Below are 22196 nucleotides of genomic sequence, written 5' to 3'. Positions count from 1 at the left end.
GTAGTATTAGAGGTATAAATATTAAGTATTACATCTGTAATTATGACAGTCCGTCTGGTCCTTTTTATCTTCTTTTTTTATCAATAAATGTTTCAGAAATTTAAAATGCCCTTTGGCTAAATTATTACAGTAATCTACTGCATACCATTGGCAAGCTCAGCTTCTTAGTGTTCAGAATACATTGGAAGTACATTGATAGCCAAATTTATCAGTTATGGTCATTTCAAATCTGCATGTCACTTCCTGTCGCCGGGGGCAGGGTCCATACCAGAAAAGTTTTAACAGAGACATTTGGAAACCACCTTTGTGATAACCATTATCCTTCATTGGAATAATTAAGCTGTTGTAAATCCACCCTGTCACTACTGATAGCCTGTCACAACCTGGCACTCTGTGGCAATCGTCTGACATCTGATGCCAGTCTGAGATGAACAACAAGACAACATGCTCAGCTGACAGAATGAAACCCGAGACATTAAAAAAATATTTAGAAAAATGACACTGCAGTTACATCAATAAAAAAAGTGGTTTGATCAAATGTTAGTGGAATTGTGTTTTCAATTTCTGAAGAAAGGTGAATAAAAGAGGATGGCATACTCCTCTGACTAGTGGCAATCATCGTACACCTACTGACACTCTGACTACTGGCCCTATCGTGGTGGCACCTCTCTGACTACGGGCCCTCTCGTGGTGGCTCCTGTCTGACTACTAGTGCTAAGTCTCTGGCACGTTGTGGCACTTCTCTGACAACTACTGGCACTGGCAGCTCGTGGCACCTACCGACCGACATCTAACTATATATAAGGAGAGGACAAGTGGCGATTTTATCCAACTTGTATTTAAAAAAACAAATTCGAAAAAGTGGCCGAAATGAGTTTCCTCCGTAGGGAGGCCGGGCTCAGCCTTAGAGATAGGGTAAGGAGCTCGGACATCAGCAGGGAACTTGAAGTGGTGCCTCCTGGACATCAGGATGCCTCCTGGACATCAGGATGTCTCCTGGACATCAGGATGCCTCCTGGACGCCTCCCATTAGAGGTTTTCCAGGCACGTCCAACTTTTTTTGCACTGTTGCTGAGTTACATTTCCCATCCAATTTCAATGGGTCCTCTTTATATTCAAGGGTTTAAGATATACGTGTAGAAAAAAAGTGTATCCTCCAATTAATTAGAATCAATAAAGTTGTGCGGTTATAATTGCTGTCACACTCAAGAGAGGTGTGCATGTTCAGGTTTACATGGTAGAAAAATCATTCCAGTGTTTAGCTTAGACCAACAGTGCCGTCTCCTCAAAGTATAGAGTCTTATAATGATGGTATAAAAGTATGACATGACATGGTAAAATATATATTTTTTTTTTATTAAAAAAAGGCGGGTACATTATACATATTATGGTAGAAACAGTGCTGTTGTGAATGGTGTCATCTCTACAGTTTTGGCCCTGTTCAGCTCCAGGTTGTTCTGACCACACCAAAAGGACCAGCTGTTCAACCTCCCGTCTGTACGCAGACTCGTCGCCGTTCCTGATGAGGCCGATGACCGTTGTGTCGTCTGCGAACTTCAGGAGTTTAACAGATGGGTCCCTGCAGTCGTTGGTGTGAGGGAGAAGAGCAGTGGAGAGAGCACACATATCATGGATCCATCATGCCTTGTTACCACTGTGCAGGCTGGTGGTGGTGGAGTAATGGTATGGGGGATGTTTTCTTGGCACACTTTAGGCCCCTTAGTGCCAATTGGGCATCGTTTAAATGCCACGGCCTACCACCATGTCACAAAGCTCGAATCATTTCTAATTGGTTTCTTGAACATGACAATGAGTTCACTGTACTAAAATGGCCCCCACAGTCACCAGATCTCAACCCAATAGAGCATCTTTGGGATGTGGTGGAACGGAAGCTTCGTGCCCTGGATGTGCATCCCACAAATCTCCATCAACTGCAAGATGCTATCTTATCAATATGGGCCAACATTTCTAAAGAACACTTTCAGCACCTTGTTGAATCAATGCCACGTAGAATTAAGGCAGTTCTGAAGGTGAAAGGGGGTCAAACACAGTATTTGTTTGGTGTTCCTAATAATCCTTTAGGTGAGTGTATATATATATATATATATATATATATATATATATATATATATATATATATATATATAATGTTTGGTCTATAGTATAGAGTGGTGAAAGTAGCTCAGTATTTACTCAGTACTGCACTTCCCTATTCTGTCATACTTCTACAACTCTCCATTTCTGAGGGAAATATTTATGTATTTGACAGCTATAGTTACTGGTTGCTTTTCAGATAATGATTTCACATTAGAAACAAACAAGCACAACACTCTACATCATTATATCTACATTTTCTATAAATCTTTCAACTGTGGAAAGAAGGAAAAACATTCTCATGAGGGCTGATATTTAAGTACAAGTGCAGAAAAGATCTGGCTCAGATTCATGTCCTCTTCCACACAGGTATCGAGGTCTGTCTCGGTGCCACACCACTGGGGCAAAGATTGTAATATGTCCGACACTCTACAGCGAGCTTCAGGCACACAAAACAGAACGCCAGTTTACAAAGAGGGCAAAAAACAGTTGTACTTATTTTCCTGTTATGCTCCACTATCAAACCACAGGTGGGACAGGCACGGATTGAGGGACAGCCAGTGACCCCCTTCACTTCCTCAAAGGTGATGTCAGGGCAGCTCTTCAGTAGATCCAGTGGGTTTTGGCAGTCATCATTTCCACAGCGCTCTGAACGAGGAGACGGACCTTTCCATTTCTTCAAACACAGCCAGCAGAATATGTAAGGCCTTCTTCTTGTAGCTGTGCACACTGGGCATGCAACACTCAGATTATGGAGGTCCGTTCTCATCACACGGGACTTGCAACCGGGACACTGTTACAAGAAGCAGGAGAATGTTTATAAACTGTATCCTTGAACTTACTTGAACTATTTGTTTTTAAATACACAGATGTCTAAGAACAGTTTGTAAATGGTGTGATTGAGGTACTTACATATTTGACGTCCAAGAAATCCTTGGCAGCGTTTTGAAAAACTTTTTTCTCAAAGTCCTCAATTTCTTCGGGGGTCAGAAGAGCCATTTTACAAACCTCCTCGAAGGGCCACTCAACATCACAGAGTCCGCACACAAATTTGCAGTCACCCTTAAATATCATAAAGGAAATCAAAGAAAAACATTAAAGAGTAAAAAAACTAATTATTTCGCATCAAGCAATCAGTTATCAACAACATGAGTTTCTTTATTCAATTATTTTCTTCTATGTCAGGTATAATGGGTGGGCAACCAGGGCGATGCTAACTTCTGGGTTCTCTGGTTAGCCTACAAATACATTATCTATGCAGCAATGTCTTTTTTTAAAATATTAAAATAGGTTTTTACTATAAAGTTGTTGTTTTTAATTACACTCGCTCCTTCTATATGCATTTTGTCATAGATATTTAAGTGAGTCGCTAAAACATAATTGTTTCAGGATGAAGGTGATATAAACATACCTTGTCCAGCAGATGGTAGCACCAGTTGGTGAGAGACGTTGGAGTGGTAGCATGCCCGCAGGACATCTGAGCTCTGAGAGACTTGTAGTCAGCGAGCAAAACTATGAGACGCAGACAGGCAGATGAAAAGATGTGCAGTGTTTTATATATATATATATATATATATATATATATATATATATATATATATATATATATATATATATATATATACACACATATATTCTATTGGCATAGGCTATTTAAAATGTAACAGTAAAGCCAATGAAAAAAAAGAGAATATGTGTGGTACTTTATTTGTGTAACTCGTGCTTGGTAAAATAAATTGGTAATTGAAATACTTACAATCTAAATCATCCTCTCCCTCTACGAATGTAAGAGTGGTGTCTGCAGGGTCATAAAACTTATTCTCTTCTTCTTTAATTATCCAACTGCTGCTTTCTTCAGAATCATCTTGTTTCTGGTCCCGTGTAGTTGAGACTTTTCCTTCCATGTTGACTCCTCATGCTCTCGACTCTCCTAGGAAATAATGACACCCTGCACGGCCTTTATTAAGGGTGTATGCGCGATAGAGGCAGCCTCTTAGTCCTTTCCGTGAAGTCATGTGATTTGAAGTTGACTTGAGTTACCTTTTGCATGACCTGAATACAAAATGGGATCATTACACCTGAACTAATGTCTCCTGCTCTGAACTGACTCGGTGGCAAATGAAAATCCAGCTGAAAATTAAATGGACCAAGAGGAGACGAAAAGATTATCGATTTGTGCGATAATAAAGAGATGAGGAAGATCAGTCACTGTACAGCAGATACAAAAAAAAGAAAATCACGTGAGAACTAAGGATATATGGTATTCTACAATAAATTAGTATTTCAGTCCTTTTACTTTAATGTGTTACTTTGTGTTTGTTTGTAATTATGAATCCTTATTTTGATAAGTAAATTTGATCATTCACACCAAATAACATTTACTAAACTACTGGATTGAATAGGTTTAGCGGAGGATTGGCTTCCTCATCAGCTCACGTTATGAGCTACTCGCATTATGAGTTTGTCTAATTTTTTTGGACGGAAGTAAGCACCTTGTAATTCTGGTAAAGAAAATCCCCCTAAAGTTTTCCTGTGCAATATCAGGAATATTATAATTAATTATATTATTCTTGTTTTTTGTATTCCGCTGACAGAATGTAGTCTAACTACATTGTCTCTCTCGGAGTTTCTCCTGATCTTATTGTTTCAGTTTCTCCTTGTTGATCATAATTATGTTCACTGAGGGAGATGACTCAGCCGCTAATCATAGAAGATTTAATTGACTAATTGGCACCCTGGTTACTAAGAATTCCTTTTGATCCTTCACAAGGAAGAGAAGAATAAAAATACCATCTGCTTGACGGTCATAAAGAAGAAGTTAATTAAAGCAAAAGCAACTAAACTTTCATTCCTTACTTGTTAAGATATGTATCTTTTTAAATTATTTAATTTTTAAGTAAAGTAAATCAGAATATGTTTATTTAAGGTGACATTAGGCAACGGAAACGAGCAGAGGGAGGCAGCTAAGGAAATACTTTAAGTGTTCATTTCAAGTATTTCGTCTCAGTGTAAAGAAGCGCTTTGATTATAGCATGTTGTTCTCACTCCTGAAGCTTCTGGTTCCAAGTGTTTTATACGTGACTCAGAAATAAAGTAAAACTAAAACTACCACACCTCTGCAATTAAAACTCACAAGAAACTATTTTCAACAACATTCAGCGACTCACATTTAGAGCAATAAAGTATCATAAAACATATGAACCCTGGCACAATATGTGTCTTTATCGCCGATGTACATTACCAATAAGTTTTTTGCAGTCTAAAAGTAATCCAGTGATGATTATTTGTACGTCCGTGGGTGCATTGCAAACACGCACTATTAATACCTAATTCGGCATTCTTTTAATGGTGCCAATATACCAAAATGTAAACAAATAAAAGCTACAAATACTCAAGTTGTATCCCACAATTCATGCCAGGTGAACAACAGGTTGAGAAAAAGTACGACCCACATGACACCACCCTGAAGTTTGTCGACAGGAAGGATGAACTGGATCCAATGGGTGACGATGGCGGTCTCAAAGCAGAGATGTCCTGCGGCCACGCTGTCACTCCTGACTCGCTCACAAATTGGTGTCGTAGCGAGCTGGATAAGGTATCTCATGTCTTGAAGGCATTTTTTTTATATATCAATTGTAATTAAAGCAATGTGTTCAAACTGGGAAGGAGACAGTAATATAAAGACAGTTGGTAGCATCTTGCTTGTGTTACACCAGTCAGACTGTGATGACATAGCATGTAATCTAAAAGCATGTTTTCTTTGAAGCTTAGAAACCTCCATGGCAGATCAGGGGCTCAGGAATTCTTCTTCTCTTTGCCGTGTTAAGGGTGAATACAAATTCCGATGCTGTGCACTGGTGGAGGGGAACAAACAGTGCAATGAACTGTGGTCGTACCCAGAGGTGTGCAGACTGGCAGATTTGTCTGTTGAGGAAATGGAGTACTTTGAAAATACTATGGCTCCCCTAGCTGCTGCAGAATACTGTGAAGTTCAGACAGTAAGTGATCCCGGGCTCTTTTTGTTGTTTTGAATGTTGAAAAGTTTTGATTCTGATATTTAAAATGACATAAAGTGCACTGATTTTCAAAAATCTGTTCAATACTCAGTGCCTGCAGTGTAAAACGAGTGTGGAGAGATAGATAGATAGATAGATAGATAGATAGATAGATAGATAGATAGATAGATAGATAGATAGATAGATAGATAGATAGATAGATAATGTGAGTTTTTTTATGTGTGTTAAATAAATAATAATCACTTCATAATATATTGCACTTATATACCATAATATGTATAATGTATAACCTTTTTTGAATAAAAAAATATATATATATTTTACCATGTCATGCTGTTATACAACCATTATGAGACTACTTTGAGGAGACGGCACTGTTGGTCTAAGCTAAACACTGGAATAATCTTTCCACCAGGTAAACCTGAACATGCACACCTCTCTTGGAGTGACAGCGCTCAGAGAAGTGCCAGTAGTTGTCAGACTAACTGCAGCCATGGTTTACATGGACCGTGGTTATATCTGGATCCTGGTCCGGTCCAACACCTACTGCTATTAACATTGTTATTATTACTTGTTATTTATTACTATTAGCATTGGAAATACACATACTGTTTCTATTATTATTATTATTCTACTATATCCACTGCTGCTGGTATTTTTGATAGTTGTAACTTTTTCATCATGCCTACTAGTCATTATATTTATCATTTCTGTCATATTCATTGAATGAACAGAATTGTTCATTCTGTACACATGACATCTATTGTACCCTACATAAATAGCCTGCGTGCCAAATGTCATTTCCTACTTAATTGTGTTACATAAAAGTAGGTGTCCTGTTATGCAAGTCATCACTGAAAATCGTGTGATTATGACATAGTTAGTAGAACAACATATAAAAAAGGACGGGAAGCAAACAGGTTTTGACCGTGGTCGTGTCGATGGTTAGTGTCAAGGCTTTGTCTTGTCTTAGCCTGTCATGTGGTATCCTGTGTTATTCTGTCACTAAGCATGTAAGATGAATTGGATACAAGTAGATTCAACATTGCTGATTTGATGCTATGGTGTCATGGTGCAAAGGAATATGTATCAACAGATCGAAAGAGACACCAGAGAACGGGACAGGGATTTGTTGAACACGTGTCTGAACAAGTTCTCCCCCGTTCGCCCCCAGTGGCTGTAAGATAACATTGGATATTTGTTAAAGTCACTACTATGTATTGATTGTTTTATAGCCTACGTTGTATATGTTGCTACACAAATACTACTACATGAATACACAGCAGGCTACAATATTTTGTGTGTTTTTATAATCATCACACTATTACTATACAGCGATTGTAAGCTATTATATTGTGTACGGAATTCTATTCTTCTCTCCTCTACACTCCAACCTCCGCCACACTTCTTCCGTTTTTCCCTTCACAATAAAAGCCTGTACACAATATGTTAACACGCTAAATGTGTGTTATCATATGTAGTGACCCGTTGCCTATCAAAAAAAGGCCACTACATTGCTGTTTGCTCAGTTTAGAGATGCGTACAATTAACGATGTGGAGACGTTCTCTGTCATAATCCATTTTACTAAACCGTAGACTAAAATAAATCATAGTGTTTATTATCACAGGTTATCATGAGTTATCACACATTCAAAAACTATTTGCTCTTGCCATTACAGCAATACCTGTCCTACTGATCCTCCTGATTATATTTACCTTTTGCCTAATTGACAACAGCCCTACGCCCCAAGTGGTGTAAGGTTAAACAAAATGAAATAATAACAAAATGACTCTTACACCATAGAAAGGGGCTCTTTCAGCAAAAAATAAACTACCTGAGGCTACAAAATACAAGAAAAGAACATGATGCAAAGTCATGAGGAACTCCAAAATATTCAATATAGTAATGAAACATAGTTTAAAACTTGACAGGACATTTATTGGAAATTCCTATTACATTTATCTCATCACATGCCCTCTCAATGAACAAAGTTTCTGACAACTGCAGGTATTTGCACTGATAATTGCCTACCACTGAAAAATATATTGTGTCTTTATAAATATGTTGTAATCGCACAAGACAGAAAAGTGTCTCTCAATGTTTTTTTTAATTATTTTTTTATTTCACAAGACACTTAGGTATTGACAATGCATTTAGTAGTAGTAGTAGTAGTAGTAGTAGTATTAGAGGTATAAATATTAAGTATTACATCTGTAATTATGACAGTCCGTCTGGTCCTTTTTATCTTCTTTTTTTATCAATAAATGTTTCAGAAATTTAAAATGCCCTTTGGCTAAATTATTACAGTAATCTACTGCATACCATTGGCAAGCTCAGCTTCTTAGTGTTCAGAATACATTGGAAGTACATTGATAGCCAAATTTATCAGTTATGGTCATTTCAAATCTGCATGTCACTTCCTGTCGCCGGGGGCAGGGTCCATACCAGAAAAGTTTTAACAGAGACATTTGGAAACCACCTTTGTGATAACCATTATCCTTCATTGGAATAATTAAGCTGTTGTAAATCCACCCTGTCACTACTGATAGCCTGTCACAACCTGGCACTCTGTGGCAATCGTCTGACATCTGATGCCAGTCTGAGATGAACAACAAGACAACATGCTCAGCTGACAGAATGAAACCCGAGACATTAAAAAAATATTTAGAAAAATGACACTGCAGTTACATCAATAAAAAAAGTGGTTTGATCAAATGTTAGTGGAATTGTGTTTTCAATTTCTGAAGAAAGGTGAATAAAAGAGGATGGCATACTCCTCTGACTAGTGGCAATCATCGTACACCTACTGACACTCTGACTACTGGCCCTATCGTGGTGGCACCTCTCTGACTACGGGCCCTCTCGTGGTGGCTCCTGTCTGACTACTAGTGCTAAGTCTCTGGCACGTTGTGGCACTTCTCTGACAACTACTGGCACTGGCAGCTCGTGGCACCTACCGACCGACATCTAACTATATATAAGGAGAGGACAAGTGGCGATTTTATCCAACTTGTATTTAAAAAAACAAATTCGAAAAAGTGGCCGAAATGAGTTTCCTCCGTAGGGAGGCCGGGCTCAGCCTTAGAGATAGGGTAAGGAGCTCGGACATCAGCAGGGAACTTGAAGTGGTGCCTCCTGGACATCAGGATGCCTCCTGGACATCAGGATGCCTCCTGGACATCAGGATGCCTCCTGGACGCCTCCCATTAGAGGTTTTCCAGGCACGTCCAACTTTTTTTGCACTGTTGCTGAGTTACATTTCCCATCCAATTTCAATGGGTCCTCTTTATATTCAAGGGTTTAAGATATACGTGTAGAAAAAAAGTGTATCCTCCAATTAATTAGAATCAATAAAGTTGTGCGGTTATAATTGCTGTCACACTCAAGAGAGGTGTGCATGTTCAGGTTTACATGGTAGAAAAATCATTCCAGTGTTTAGCTTAGACCAACAGTGCCGTCTCCTCAAAGTATAGAGTCTTATAATGATGGTATAAAAGTATGACATGACATGGTAAAATATATATTTTTTTTTTATTAAAAAAAGGCGGGTACATTATACATATTATGGTAGAAACAGTGCTGTTGTGAATGGTGTCATCTCTACAGTTTTGGCCCTGTTCAGCTCCAGGTTGTTCTGACCACACCAAAAGGACCAGCTGTTCAACCTCCCGTCTGTACGCAGACTCGTCGCCGTTCCTGATGAGGCCGATGACCGTTGTGTCGTCTGCGAACTTCAGGAGTTTAACAGATGGGTCCCTGCAGTCGTTGGTGTGAGGGAGAAGAGCAGTGGAGAGAGCACACATATCATGGATCCATCATGCCTTGTTACCACTGTGCAGGCTGGTGGTGGTGGAGTAATGGTATGGGGGATGTTTTCTTGGCACACTTTAGGCCCCTTAGTGCCAATTGGGCATCGTTTAAATGCCACGGCCTACCACCATGTCACAAAGCTCGAATCATTTCTAATTGGTTTCTTGAACATGACAATGAGTTCACTGTACTAAAATGGCCCCCACAGTCACCAGATCTCAACCCAATAGAGCATCTTTGGGATGTGGTGGAACGGAAGCTTCGTGCCCTGGATGTGCATCCCACAAATCTCCATCAACTGCAAGATGCTATCTTATCAATATGGGCCAACATTTCTAAAGAACACTTTCAGCACCTTGTTGAATCAATGCCACGTAGAATTAAGGCAGTTCTGAAGGTGAAAGGGGGTCAAACACAGTATTAGTTTGGTGTTCCTAATAATCCTTTAGGTGAGTGTATATATATATATATATATATATATATATATATATATATATATATATATATATATATATATATATATAATGTTTGGTCTATAGTATAGAGTGGTGAAAGTAGCTCAGTATTTACTCAGTACTGCACTTCCCTATTCTGTCATACTTCTACAACTCTCCATTTCTGAGGGAAATATTTATGTATTTGACAGCTATAGTTACTGGTTGCTTTTCAGATAATGATTTCACATTAGAAACAAACAAGCACAACACTCTACATCATTATATCTACATTTTCTATAAATCTTTCAACTGTGGAAAGAAGGAAAAACATTCTCATGAGGGCTGATATTTAAGTACAAGTGCAGAAAAGATCTGGCTCAGATTCATGTCCTCTTCCACACAGGTATCGAGGTCTGTCTCGGTGCCACACCACTGGGGCAAAGATTGTAATATGTCCGACACTCTACAGCGAGCTTCAGGCACACAAAACAGAACGCCAGTTTACAAAGAGGGCAAAAAACAGTTGTACTTATTTTCCTGTTATGCTCCACTATCAAACCACAGGTGGGACAGGCACGGATTGAGGGACAGCCAGTGACCCCCTTCACTTCCTCAAAGGTGATGTCAGGGCAGCTCTTCAGTAGATCCAGTGGGTTTTGGCAGTCATCATTTCCACAGCGCTCTGAACGAGGAGACGGACCTTTCCATTTCTTCAAACACAGCCAGCAGAATATGTAAGGCCTTCTTCTTGTAGCTGTGCACACTGGGCATGCAACACTCAGATTATGGAGGTCCGTTCTCATCACACGGGACTTGCAACCGGGACACTGTTACAAGAAGCAGGAGAATGTTTATAAACTGTATCCTTGAACTTACTTGAACTATTTGTTTTTAAATACACAGATGTCTAAGAACAGTTTGTAAATGGTGTGATTGAGGTACTTACATATTTGACGTCCAAGAAATCCTTGGCAGCGTTTTGAAAAACTTTTTTCTCAAAGTCCTCAATTTCTTCGGGGGTCAGAAGAGCCATTTTACAAACCTCCTCGAAGGGCCACTCAACATCACAGAGTCCGCACACAAATTTGCAGTCACCCTTAAATATCATAAAGGAAATCAAAGAAAAACATTAAAGAGTAAAAAAACTAATTATTTCGCATCAAGCAATCAGTTATCAACAACATGAGTTTCTTTATTCAATTATTTTCTTCTATGTCAGGTATAATGGGTGGGCAACCAGGGCGATGCTAACTTCTGGGTTCTCTGGTTAGCCTACAAATACATTATCTATGCAGCAATGTCTTTTTTTAAAATATTAAAATAGGTTTTTACTATAAAGTTGTTGTTTTTAATTACACTCGCTCCTTCTATATGCATTTTGTCATAGATATTTAAGTGAGTCGCTAAAACATAATTGTTTCAGGATGAAGGTGATATAAACATACCTTGTCCAGCAGATGGTAGCACCAGTTGGTGAGAGACGTTGGAGTGGTAGCATGCCCGCAGGACATCTGAGCTCTGAGAGACTTGTAGTCAGCGAGCAAAACTATGAGACGCAGACAGGCAGATGAAAAGATGTGCAGTGTTTTATATATATATATATATATATATATATATATATATATATATATATATATATATATATATATATACACACATATATTCTATTGGCATAGGCTATTTAAAATGTAACAGTAAAGCCAATGAAAAAAAAGAGAATATGTGTGGTACCTTATTTGTGTAACTCGTGCTTGGTAAAATAAATTGGTAATTGAAATACTTACAATCTAAATCATCCTCTCCCTCTACGAATGTAAGAGTGGTGTCTGCAGGGTCATAAAACTTATTCTCTTCTTCTTTAATTATCCAACTGCTGCTTTCTTCAGAATCATCTTGTTTCTGGTCCCGTGTAGTTGAGACTTTTCCTTCCATGTTGACTCCTCATGCTCTCGACTCTCCTAGGAAATAATGACACCCTGCACGGCCTTTATTAAGGGTGTATGCGCGATAGAGGCAGCCTCTTAGTCCTTTCCGTGAAGTCATGTGATTTGAAGTTGACTTGAGTTACCTTTTGCATGACCTGAATACAAAATGGGATCATTACACCTGAACTAATGTCTCCTGCTCTGAACTGACTCGGTGGCAAATGAAAATCCAGCTGAAAATTAAATGGACCAAGAGGAGACGAAAAGATTATCGATTTGTGCGATAATAAAGAGATGAGGAAGATCAGTCACTGTACAGCAGATACAAAAAAAAGAAAATCACGTGAGAACTAAGGATATATGGTATTCTACAATAAATTAGTATTTCAGTCCTTTTACTTTAATGTGTTACTTTGTGTTTGTTTGTAATTATGAATCCTTATTTTGATAAGTAAATTTGATCATTCACACCAAATAACATTTACTAAACTACTGGATTGAATAGGTTTAGCGGAGGATTGGCTTCCTCATCAGCTCACGTTATGAGCTACTCGCATTATGAGTTTGTCTAATTTTTTTGGACGGAAGTAAGCACCTTGTAATTCTGGTAAAGAAAATCCCCCTAAAGTTTTCCTGTGCAATATCAGGAATATTATAATTAATTATATTATTCTTGTTTTTTGTATTCCGCTGACAGAATGTAGTCTAACTACATTGTCTCTCTCGGAGTTTCTCCTGATCTTATTGTTTCAGTTTCTCCTTGTTGATCATAATTATGTTCACTGAGGGAGATGACTCAGCCGCTAATCATAGAAGATTTAATTGACTAATTGGCACCCTGGTTACTAAGAATTCCTTTTGATCCTTCACAAGGAAGAGAAGAATAAAAATACCATCTGCTTGACGGTCATAAAGAAGAAGTTAATTAAAGCAAAAGCAACTAAACTTTCATTCCTTACTTGTTAAGATATGTATCTTTTTAAATTATTTAATTTTTAAGTAAAGTAAATCAGAATATGTTTATTTAAGGTGACATTAGGCAACGGAAACGAGCAGAGGGAGGCAGCTAAGGAAATACTTTAAGTGTTCATTTCAAGTATTTCGTCTCAGTGTAAAGAAGCGCTTTGATTATAGCATGTTGTTCTCACTCCTGAAGCTTCTGGTTCCAAGTGTTTTATACGTGACTCAGAAATAAAGTAAAACTAAAACTACCACACCTCTGCAATTAAAACTCACAAGAAACTATTTTCAACAACATTCAGCGACTCACATTTAGAGCAATAAAGTATCATAAAACATATGAACCCTGGCACAATATGTGTCTTTATCGCCGATGTACATTACCAATAAGTTTTTTGCAGTCTAAAAGTAATCCAGTGATGATTATTTGTACGTCCGTGGGTGCATTGCAAACACGCACTATTAATACCTAATTCGGCATTCTTTTAATGGTGCCAATATACCAAAATGTAAACAAATAAAAGCTACAAATACTCAAGTTGTATCCCACAATTCATGCCAGGTGAACAACAGGTTGAGAAAAAGTACGACCCACATGACACCACCCTGAAGTTTGTCGACAGGAAGGATGAACTGGATCCAATGGGTGACGATGGCGGTCTCAAAGCAGAGATGTCCTGCGGCCACGCTGTCACTCCTGACTCGCTCACAAATTGGTGTCGTAGCGAGCTGGATAAGGTATCTCATGTCTTGAAGGCATTTTTTTTATATATCAATTGTAATTAAAGCAATGTGTTCAAACTGGGAAGGAGACAGTAATATAAAGACAGTTGGTAGCATCTTGCTTGTGTTACACCAGTCAGACTGTGATGACATAGCATGTAATCTAAAAGCATGTTTTCTTTGAAGCTTAGAAACCTCCATGGCAGATCAGGGGCTCAGGAATTCTTCTTCTCTTTGCCGTGTTAAGGGTGAATACAAATTCCGATGCTGTGCACTGGTGGAGGGGAACAAACAGTGCAATGAACTGTGGTCGTACCCAGAGGTGTGCAGACTGGCAGATTTGTCTGTTGAGGAAATGGAGTACTTTGAAAATACTATGGCTCCCCTAGCTGCTGCAGAATACTGTGAAGTTCAGACAGTAAGTGATCCCGGGCTCTTTTTGTTGTTTTGAATGTTGAAAAGTTTTGATTCTGATATTTAAAATGACATAAAGTGCACTGATTTTCAAAAATCTGTTCAATACTCAGTGCCTGCAGTGTAAAACGAGTGTGGAGAGATAGATAGATAGATAGATAGATAGATAGATAGATAGATAGATAGATAGATAGATAATGTGAGTTTTTTTATGTGTGTTAAATAAATAATAATCACTTCATAATATATTGCACTTATATACCATAATATGTATAATGTATAACCTTTTTTGAATAAAAAAATATATATATATTTTACCATGTCATGCTGTTATACAACCATTATGAGACTACTTTGAGGAGACGGCACTGTTGGTCTAAGCTAAACACTGGAATAATCTTTCCACCAGGTAAACCTGAACATGCACACCTCTCTTGGAGTGACAGCGCTCAGAGAAGTGCCAGTAGTTGTCAGACTAACTGCAGCCATGGTTTACATGGACCGTGGTTATATCTGGATCCTGGTCCGGTCCAACACCTACTGCTATTAACATTGTTATTATTACTTGTTATTTATTACTATTAGCATTGGAAATACACATACTGTTTCTATTATTATTATTATTCTACTATATCCACTGCTGCTGGTATTTTTGATAGTTGTAACTTTTTCATCATGCCTACTAGTCATTATATTTATCATTTCTGTCATATTCATTGAATGAACAGAATTGTTCATTCTGTACACATGACATCTATTGTACCCTACATAAATAGCCTGCGTGCCAAATGTCATTTCCTACTTAATTGTGTTACATAAAAGTAGGTGTCCTGTTATGCAAGTCATCACTGAAAATCGTGTGATTATGACATAGTTAGTAGAACAACATATAAAAAAGGACGGGAAGCAAACAGGTTTTGACCGTGGTCGTGTCGATGGTTAGTGTCAAGGCTTTGTCTTGTCTTAGCCTGTCATGTGGTATCCTGTGTTATTCTGTCACTAAGCATGTAAGATGAATTGGATACAAGTAGATTCAACATTGCTGATTTGATGCTATGGTGTCATGGTGCAAAGGAATATGTATCAACAGATCGAAAGAGACACCAGAGAACGGGACAGGGATTTGTTGAACACGTGTCTGAACAAGTTCTCCCCCGTTCGCCCCCAGTGGCTGTAAGATAACATTGGATATTTGTTAAAGTCACTACTATGTATTGATTGTTTTATAGCCTACGTTGTATATGTTGCTACACAAATACTACTACATGAATACACAGCAGGCTACAATATTTTGTGTGTTTTTATAATCATCACACTATTACTATACAGCGATTGTAAGCTATTATATTGTGTACGGAATTCTATTCTTCTCTCCTCTACACTCCAACCTCCGCCACACTTCTTCCGTTTTTCCCTTCACAATAAAAGCCTGTACACAATATGTTAACACGCTAAATGTGTGTTATCATATGTAGTGACCCGTTGCCTATCAAAAAAAGGCCACTACATTGCTGTTTGCTCAGTTTAGAGATGCGTACAATTAACGATGTGGAGACGTTCTCTGTCATAATCCATTTTACTAAACCGTAGACTAAAATAAATCATAGTGTTTATTATCACAGGTTATCATGAGTTATCACACATTCAAAAACTATTTGCTCTTGCCATTACAGCAATACCTGTCCTACTGATCCTCCTGATTATATTTACCTTTTGCCTAATTGACAACAGCCCTACGCCCCAAGTGGTGTAAGGTTAAACAAAATGAAATAATAACAAAATGACTCTTACACCATAGAAAGGGGCTCTTTCAGCAAAAAATAAACTACCTGAGGCTACAAAATACAAGAAAAGAACATGATGCAAAGTCATGAGGAACTCCAAAATATTCAATATAGTAATGAAACATAGTTTAAAACTTGACAGGACATTTATTGGAAATTCCTATTACATTTATCTCATCACATGCCCTCTCAATGAACAAAGTTTCTGACAACTGCAGGTATTTGCACTGATAATTGCCTACCACTGAAAAATATATTGTGTCTTTATAAATATGTTGTAATCGCACAAGACAGAAAAGTGTCTCTCAATGTTTTTTTTTATTATTTTTTTATTTCACAAGACACTTAGGTATTGACAATGCATTTAGTAGTAGTAGTAGTAGTAGTAGTAGTATTAGAGGTATAAATATTAAGTATTACATCTGTAATTATGACAGTCCGTCTGGTCCTTTTTATCTTCTTTTTTTATCAATAAATGTTTCAGAAATTTAAAATGCCCTTTGGCTAAATTATTACAGTAATCTACTGCATACCATTGGCAAGCTCAGCTTCTTAGTGTTCAGAATACATTGGAAGTACATTGATAGCCAAATTTATCAGTTATGGTCATTTCAAATCTGCATGTCACTTCCTGTCGCCGGGGGCAGGGTCCATACCAGAAAAGTTTTAACAGAGACATTTGGAAACCACCTTTGTGATAACCATTATCCTTCATTGGAATAATTAAGCTGTTGTAAATCCACCCTGTCACTACTGATAGCCTGTCACAACCTGGCACTCTGTGGCAATCGTCTGACATCTGATGCCAGTCTGAGATGAACAACAAGACAACATGCTCAGCTGACAGAATGAAACCCGAGACATTAAAAAAATATTTAGAAAAATGACACTGCAGTTACATCAATAAAAAAAGTGGTTTGATCAAATGTTAGTGGAATTGTGTTTTCAATTTCTGAAGAAAGGTGAATAAAAGAGGATGGCATACTCCTCTGACTAGTGGCAATCATCGTACACCTACTGACACTCTGACTTCTGGCCCTATCGTGGTGGCACCTCTCTGACTACGGGCCCTCTCGTGGTGGCTCCTGTCTGACTACTAGTGCTAAGTCTCTGGCACGTTGTGGCACTTCTCTGACAACTACTGGCACTGGCAGCTCGTGGCACCTACCGACCGACATCTAACTATATATAAGGAGAGGACAAGTGGCGATTTTATCCAACTTGTATTTAAAAAAACAAATTCGAAAAAGTGGCCGAAATGAGTTTCCTCCGTAGGGAGGCCGGGCTCAGCCTTAGAGATAGGGTAAGGAGCTCGGACATCAGCAGGGAACTTGAAGTGGTGCCTCCTGGACATCAGGATGCCTCCTGGACATCAGGATGCCTCCTGGACGCCTCCCATTAGAGGTTTTCCAGGCACGTCCAACTTTTTTTGCACTGTTGCTGAGTTACATTTCCCATCCAATTTCAATGGGTCCTCTTTATATTCAAGGGTTTAAGATATACGTGTAGAAAAAAAGTGTATCCTCCAATTAATTAGAATCAATAAAGTTGTGCGGTTATAATTGCTGTCACACTCAAGAGAGGTGTGCATGTTCAGGTTTACATGGTAGAAAAATCATTCCAGTGTTTAGCTTAGACCAACAGTGCCGTCTCCTCAAAGTATAGAGTCTTATAATGATGGTATAAAAGTATGACATGACATGGTAAAATATATATATTTTTTTTATTAAAAAAAGGCGGGTACATTATACATATTATGGTAGAAACAGTGCTGTTGTGAATGGTGTCATCTCTACAGTTTTGGCCCTGTTCAGCTCCAGGTTGTTCTGACCACACCAAAAGGACCAGCTGTTCAACCTCCCGTCTGTACGCAGACTCGTCGCCGTTCCTGATGAGGCCGATGACCGTTGTGTCGTCTGCGAACTTCAGGAGTTTAACAGATGGGTCCCTGCAGTCGTTGGTGTGAGGGAGAAGAGCAGTGGAGAGAGCACACATATCATGGATCCATCATGCCTTGTTACCACTGTGCAGGCTGGTGGTGGTGGAGTAATGGTATGGGGGATGTTTTCTTGGCACACTTTAGGCCCCTTAGTGCCAATTGGGCATCGTTTAAATGCCACGGCCTACCACCATGTCACAAAGCTCGAATCATTTCTAATTGGTTTCTTGAACATGACAATGAGTTCACTGTACTAAAATGGCCCCCACAGTCACCAGATCTCAACCCAATAGAGCATCTTTGGGATGTGGTGGAACGGAAGCTTCGTGCCCTGGATGTGCATCCCACAAATCTCCATCAACTGCAAGATGCTATCTTATCAATATGGGCCAACATTTCTAAAGAACACTTTCAGCACCTTGTTGAATCAATGCCACGTAGAATTAAGGCAGTTCTGAAGGTGAAAGGGGGTCAAACACAGTATTAGTTTGGTGTTCCTAATAATCCTTTAGGTGAGTGTATATATATATATATATATATATATATATATATATATATATATATATATATATATATATAATGTTTGGTCTATAGTATAGAGTGGTGAAAGTAGCTCAGTATTTACTCAGTACTGCACTTCCCTATTCTGTCATACTTCTACAACTCTCCATTTCTGAGGGAAATATTTATGTATTTGACAGCTATAGTTACTGGTTGCTTTTCAGATAATGATTTCACATTAGAAACAAACAAGCACAACACTCTACATCATTATATCTACATTTTCTATAAATCTTTCAACTGTGGAAAGAAGGAAAAACATTCTCATGAGGGCTGATATTTAAGTACAAGTGCAGAAAAGATCTGGCTCAGATTCATGTCCTCTTCCACACAGGTATCGAGGTCTGTCTCGGTGCCACACCACTGGGGCAAAGATTGTAATATGTCCGACACTCTACAGCGAGCTTCAGGCACACAAAACAGAACGCCAGTTTACAAAGAGGGCAAAAAACAGTTGTACTTATTTTCCTGTTATGCTCCACTATCAAACCACAGGTGGGACAGGCACGGATTGAGGGACAGCCAGTGACCCCCTTCACTTCCTCAAAGGTGATGTCAGGGCAGCTCTTCAGTAGATCCAGTGGGTTTTGGCAGTCATCATTTCCACAGCGCTCTGAACGAGGAGACGGACCTTTCCATTTCTTCAAACACAGCCAGCAGAATATGTAAGGCCTTCTTCTTGTAGCTGTGCACACTGGGCATGCAACACTCAGATTATGGAGGTCCGTTCTCATCACACGGGACTTGCAACCGGGACACTGTTACAAGAAGCAGGAGAATGTTTATAAACTGTATCCTTGAACTTACTTGAACTATTTGTTTTTAAATACACAGATGTCTAAGAACAGTTTGTAAATGGTGTGATTGAGGTACTTACATATTTGACGTCCAAGAAATCCTTGGCAGCGTTTTGAAAAACTTTTTTCTCAAAGTCCTCAATTTCTTCGGGGGTCAGAAGAGCCATTTTACAAACCTCCTCGAAGGGCCACTCAACATCACAGAGTCCGCACACAAATTTGCAGTCACCCTTAAATATCATAAAGGAAATCAAAGAAAAACATTAAAGAGTAAAAAAACTAATTATTTCGCATCAAGCAATCAGTTATCAACAACATGAGTTTCTTTATTCAATTATTTTCTTCTATGTCAGGTATAATGGGTGGGCAACCAGGGCGATGCTAACTTCTGGGTTCTCTGGTTAGCCTACAAATACATTATCTATGCAGCAATGTCTTTTTTTAAAATATTAAAATAGGTTTTTACTATAAAGTTGTTGTTTTTAATTACACTCGCTCCTTCTATATGCATTTTGTCATAGATATTTAAGTGAGTCGCTAAAACATAATTGTTTCAGGATGAAGGTGATATAAACATACCTTGTCCAGCAGATGGTAGCACCAGTTGGTGAGAGACGTTGGAGTGGTAGCATGCCCGCAGGACATCTGAGCTCTGAGAGACTTGTAGTCAGCGAGCAAAACTATGAGACGCAGACAGGCAGATGAAAAGATGTGCAGTGTTTTATATATATATATATATATATATATATATATATATATATATATATATATATATATATATATATATATATATATATACACACATATATTCTATTGGCATAGGCTATTTAAAATGTAACAGTAAAGCCAATGAAAAAAAAGAGAATATGTGTGGTACCTTATTTGTGTAACTCGTGCTTGGTAAAATAAATTGGTAATTGAAATACTTACAATCTAAATCATCCTCTCCCTCTACGAATGTAAGAGTGGTGTCTGCAGGGTCATAAAACTTATTCTCTTCTTCTTTAATTATCCAACTGCTGCTTTCTTCAGAATCATCTTGTTTCTGGTCCCGTGTAGTTGAGACTTTTCCTTCCATGTTGACTCCTCATGCTCTCGACTCTCCTAGGAAATAATGACACCCTGCACGGCCTTTATTAAGGGTGTATGCGCGATAGAGGCAGCCTCTTAGTCCTTTCCGTGAAGTCATGTGATTTGAAGTTGACTTGAGTTACCTTTTGCATGACCTGAATACAAAATGGGATCATTACACCTGAACTAATGTCTCCTGCTCTGAACTGACTCGGTGGCAAATGAAAATCCAGCTGAAAATTAAATGGACCAAGAGGAGACGAAAAGATTATCGATTTGTGCGATAATAAAGAGATGAGGAAGATCAGTCACTGTACAGCAGATACAAAAAAAAAGAAAATCACGTGAGAACTAAGGATATATGGTATTCTACAATAAATTAGTATTTCAGTCCTTTTACTTTAATGTGTTACTTTGTGTTTGTTTGTAATTATGAATCCTTATTTTGATAAGTAAATTTGATCATTCACACCAAATAACATTTACTAAACTACTGGATTGAATAGGTTTAGCGGAGGATTGGCTTCCTCATCAGCTCACGTTATGAGCTACTCGCATTATGAGTTCGTCTAATTTTTTTGGACGGAAGTAAGCACCTTGTAATTCTGGTAAAGAAAATCCCCCTAAAGTTTTCCTGTGCAATATCAGGAATATTATAATTAATTATATTATTCTTGTTTTTTGTATTCCGCTGACAGAATGTAGTCTAACTACATTGTCTCTCTCGGAGTTTCTCCTGATCTTATTGTTTCAGTTTCTCCTTGTTGATCATAATTATGTTCACTGAGGGAGATGACTCAGCCGCTAATCATAGAAGATTTAATTGACTAATTGGCACCCTGGTTACTAAGAATTCCTTTTGATCCTTCACAAGGAAGAGAAGAATAAAAATACCATCTGCTTGACGGTCATAAAGAAGAAGTTAATTAAAGCAAAAGCAACTAAACTTTCATTCCTTACTTGTTAAGATATGTATCTTTTTAAATTATTTAATTTTTAAGTAAAGTAAATCAGAATATGTTTATTTAAGGTGACATTAGGCAACGGAAACGAGCAGAGGGAGGCAGCTAAGGAAATACTTTAAGTGTTCATTTCAAGTATTTCGTCTCAGTGTAAAGAAGCGCTTTGATTATAGCATGTTGTTCTCACTCCTGAAGCTTTTGGTTCCAAGTGTTTTATACGTGACTCAGAAATAAAGTAAAACTAAAACTACCACACCTCTGCAATTAAAACTCACAAGAAACTATTTTCAACAACATTCAGCGACTCACATTTAGAGCAATAAAGTATCATAAAACATATGAACCCTGGCACAATATGTGTCTTTATCGCCGATGTACATTACCAATAAGTTTTTTGCAGTCTAAAAGTAATCCAGTGATGATTATTTGTACGTCCGTGGGTGCATTGCAAACACGCACTATTAATACCTAATTCGGCATTCTTTTAATGGTGCCAATATACCAAAATGTAAACAAATAAAAGCTACAAATACTCAAGTTGTATCCCACAATTCATGCCAGGTGAACAACAGGTTGAGAAAAAGTACGACCCACATGACACCACCCTGAAGTTTGTCGACAGGAAGGATGAACTGGATCCAATGGGTGACGATGGCGGTCTCAAAGCAGAGATGTCCTGCGGCCACGCTGTCACTCCTGACT

General features: G+C 38.3%; 1 protein-coding gene and 2 long non-coding RNA genes across 3 annotated transcripts; all 3 read right to left on the bottom strand.

Annotated features, from left to right (window-relative positions):
* Positions 1 to 2158: 2158 nt before the first annotated feature.
* Positions 2159 to 4001, bottom strand: LOC306734085. Its single transcript, XR_013770960.1, has 4 exons — positions 3851 to 4001; positions 3506 to 3606; positions 3007 to 3156; positions 2159 to 2887 (listed from the first exon to the last, which is right to left on the bottom strand). It is a non-coding gene; the product is annotated as an uncharacterized lncRNA (long non-coding RNA).
* A 6455-nt stretch (positions 4002 to 10456) lies between these two features.
* On the bottom strand, positions 10457 to 12293 carry LOC306734188. Its single transcript, XR_013770965.1, has 4 exons — positions 12143 to 12293; positions 11804 to 11904; positions 11305 to 11454; positions 10457 to 11185 (listed from the first exon to the last, which is right to left on the bottom strand). It is a non-coding gene; the product is annotated as an uncharacterized lncRNA (long non-coding RNA).
* Positions 12294 to 18693: 6400 nt separating this feature from the next.
* Positions 18694 to 20542, bottom strand: LOC306734720 (uncharacterized protein). The gene is made up of 4 exons (XM_079216099.1): positions 20392 to 20542; positions 20041 to 20141; positions 19542 to 19691; positions 18694 to 19422 (listed from the first exon to the last, which is right to left on the bottom strand). The coding sequence occupies exons 1-4, from the start codon at positions 20537 to 20539 to the stop codon at positions 18979 to 18981; spliced, it is 843 nt and encodes a 280-aa protein (XP_079072225.1). The 5' UTR covers positions 20540 to 20542; the 3' UTR covers positions 18694 to 18978.
* Positions 20543 to 22196: the final 1654 nt, after the last annotated feature.

This window comes from Taurulus bubalis (genome assembly GCF_910589615.1).
Source record: "Taurulus bubalis genome assembly, chromosome: 3".
In the NCBI taxonomy this organism is placed as follows: domain Eukaryota; kingdom Metazoa; phylum Chordata; class Actinopteri; order Perciformes; family Cottidae; genus Taurulus; species Taurulus bubalis.
Note: the sequence above shows the minus strand (reverse complement) of the source record. Positions and strands in the feature narration are given on the sequence as shown.

What these genes read in the sequence shown, in the direction of transcription:
- LOC306734720 (XM_079216099.1), bottom strand. Translation starts at nt 20,539, where the DNA reads ATGGAAGGAAAAGTCTCAACTACACGGGACCAGAAACAAGATGATTCT. An exon ending in GCTACCATCTGCTGGACAAG is followed by an intron (nt 19,692 to 20,040) that starts GTATGTTTATAT and finishes ATGATATTTAAG; the next exon opens with GGTGACTGCAAATTTGTGTG. An exon ending in ATTTCTTGGACGTCAAATAT is followed by an intron (nt 19,423 to 19,541) that starts GTAAGTACCTCA and finishes TTCTTGTAACAG; the next exon opens with TGTCCCGGTTGCAAGTCCCG.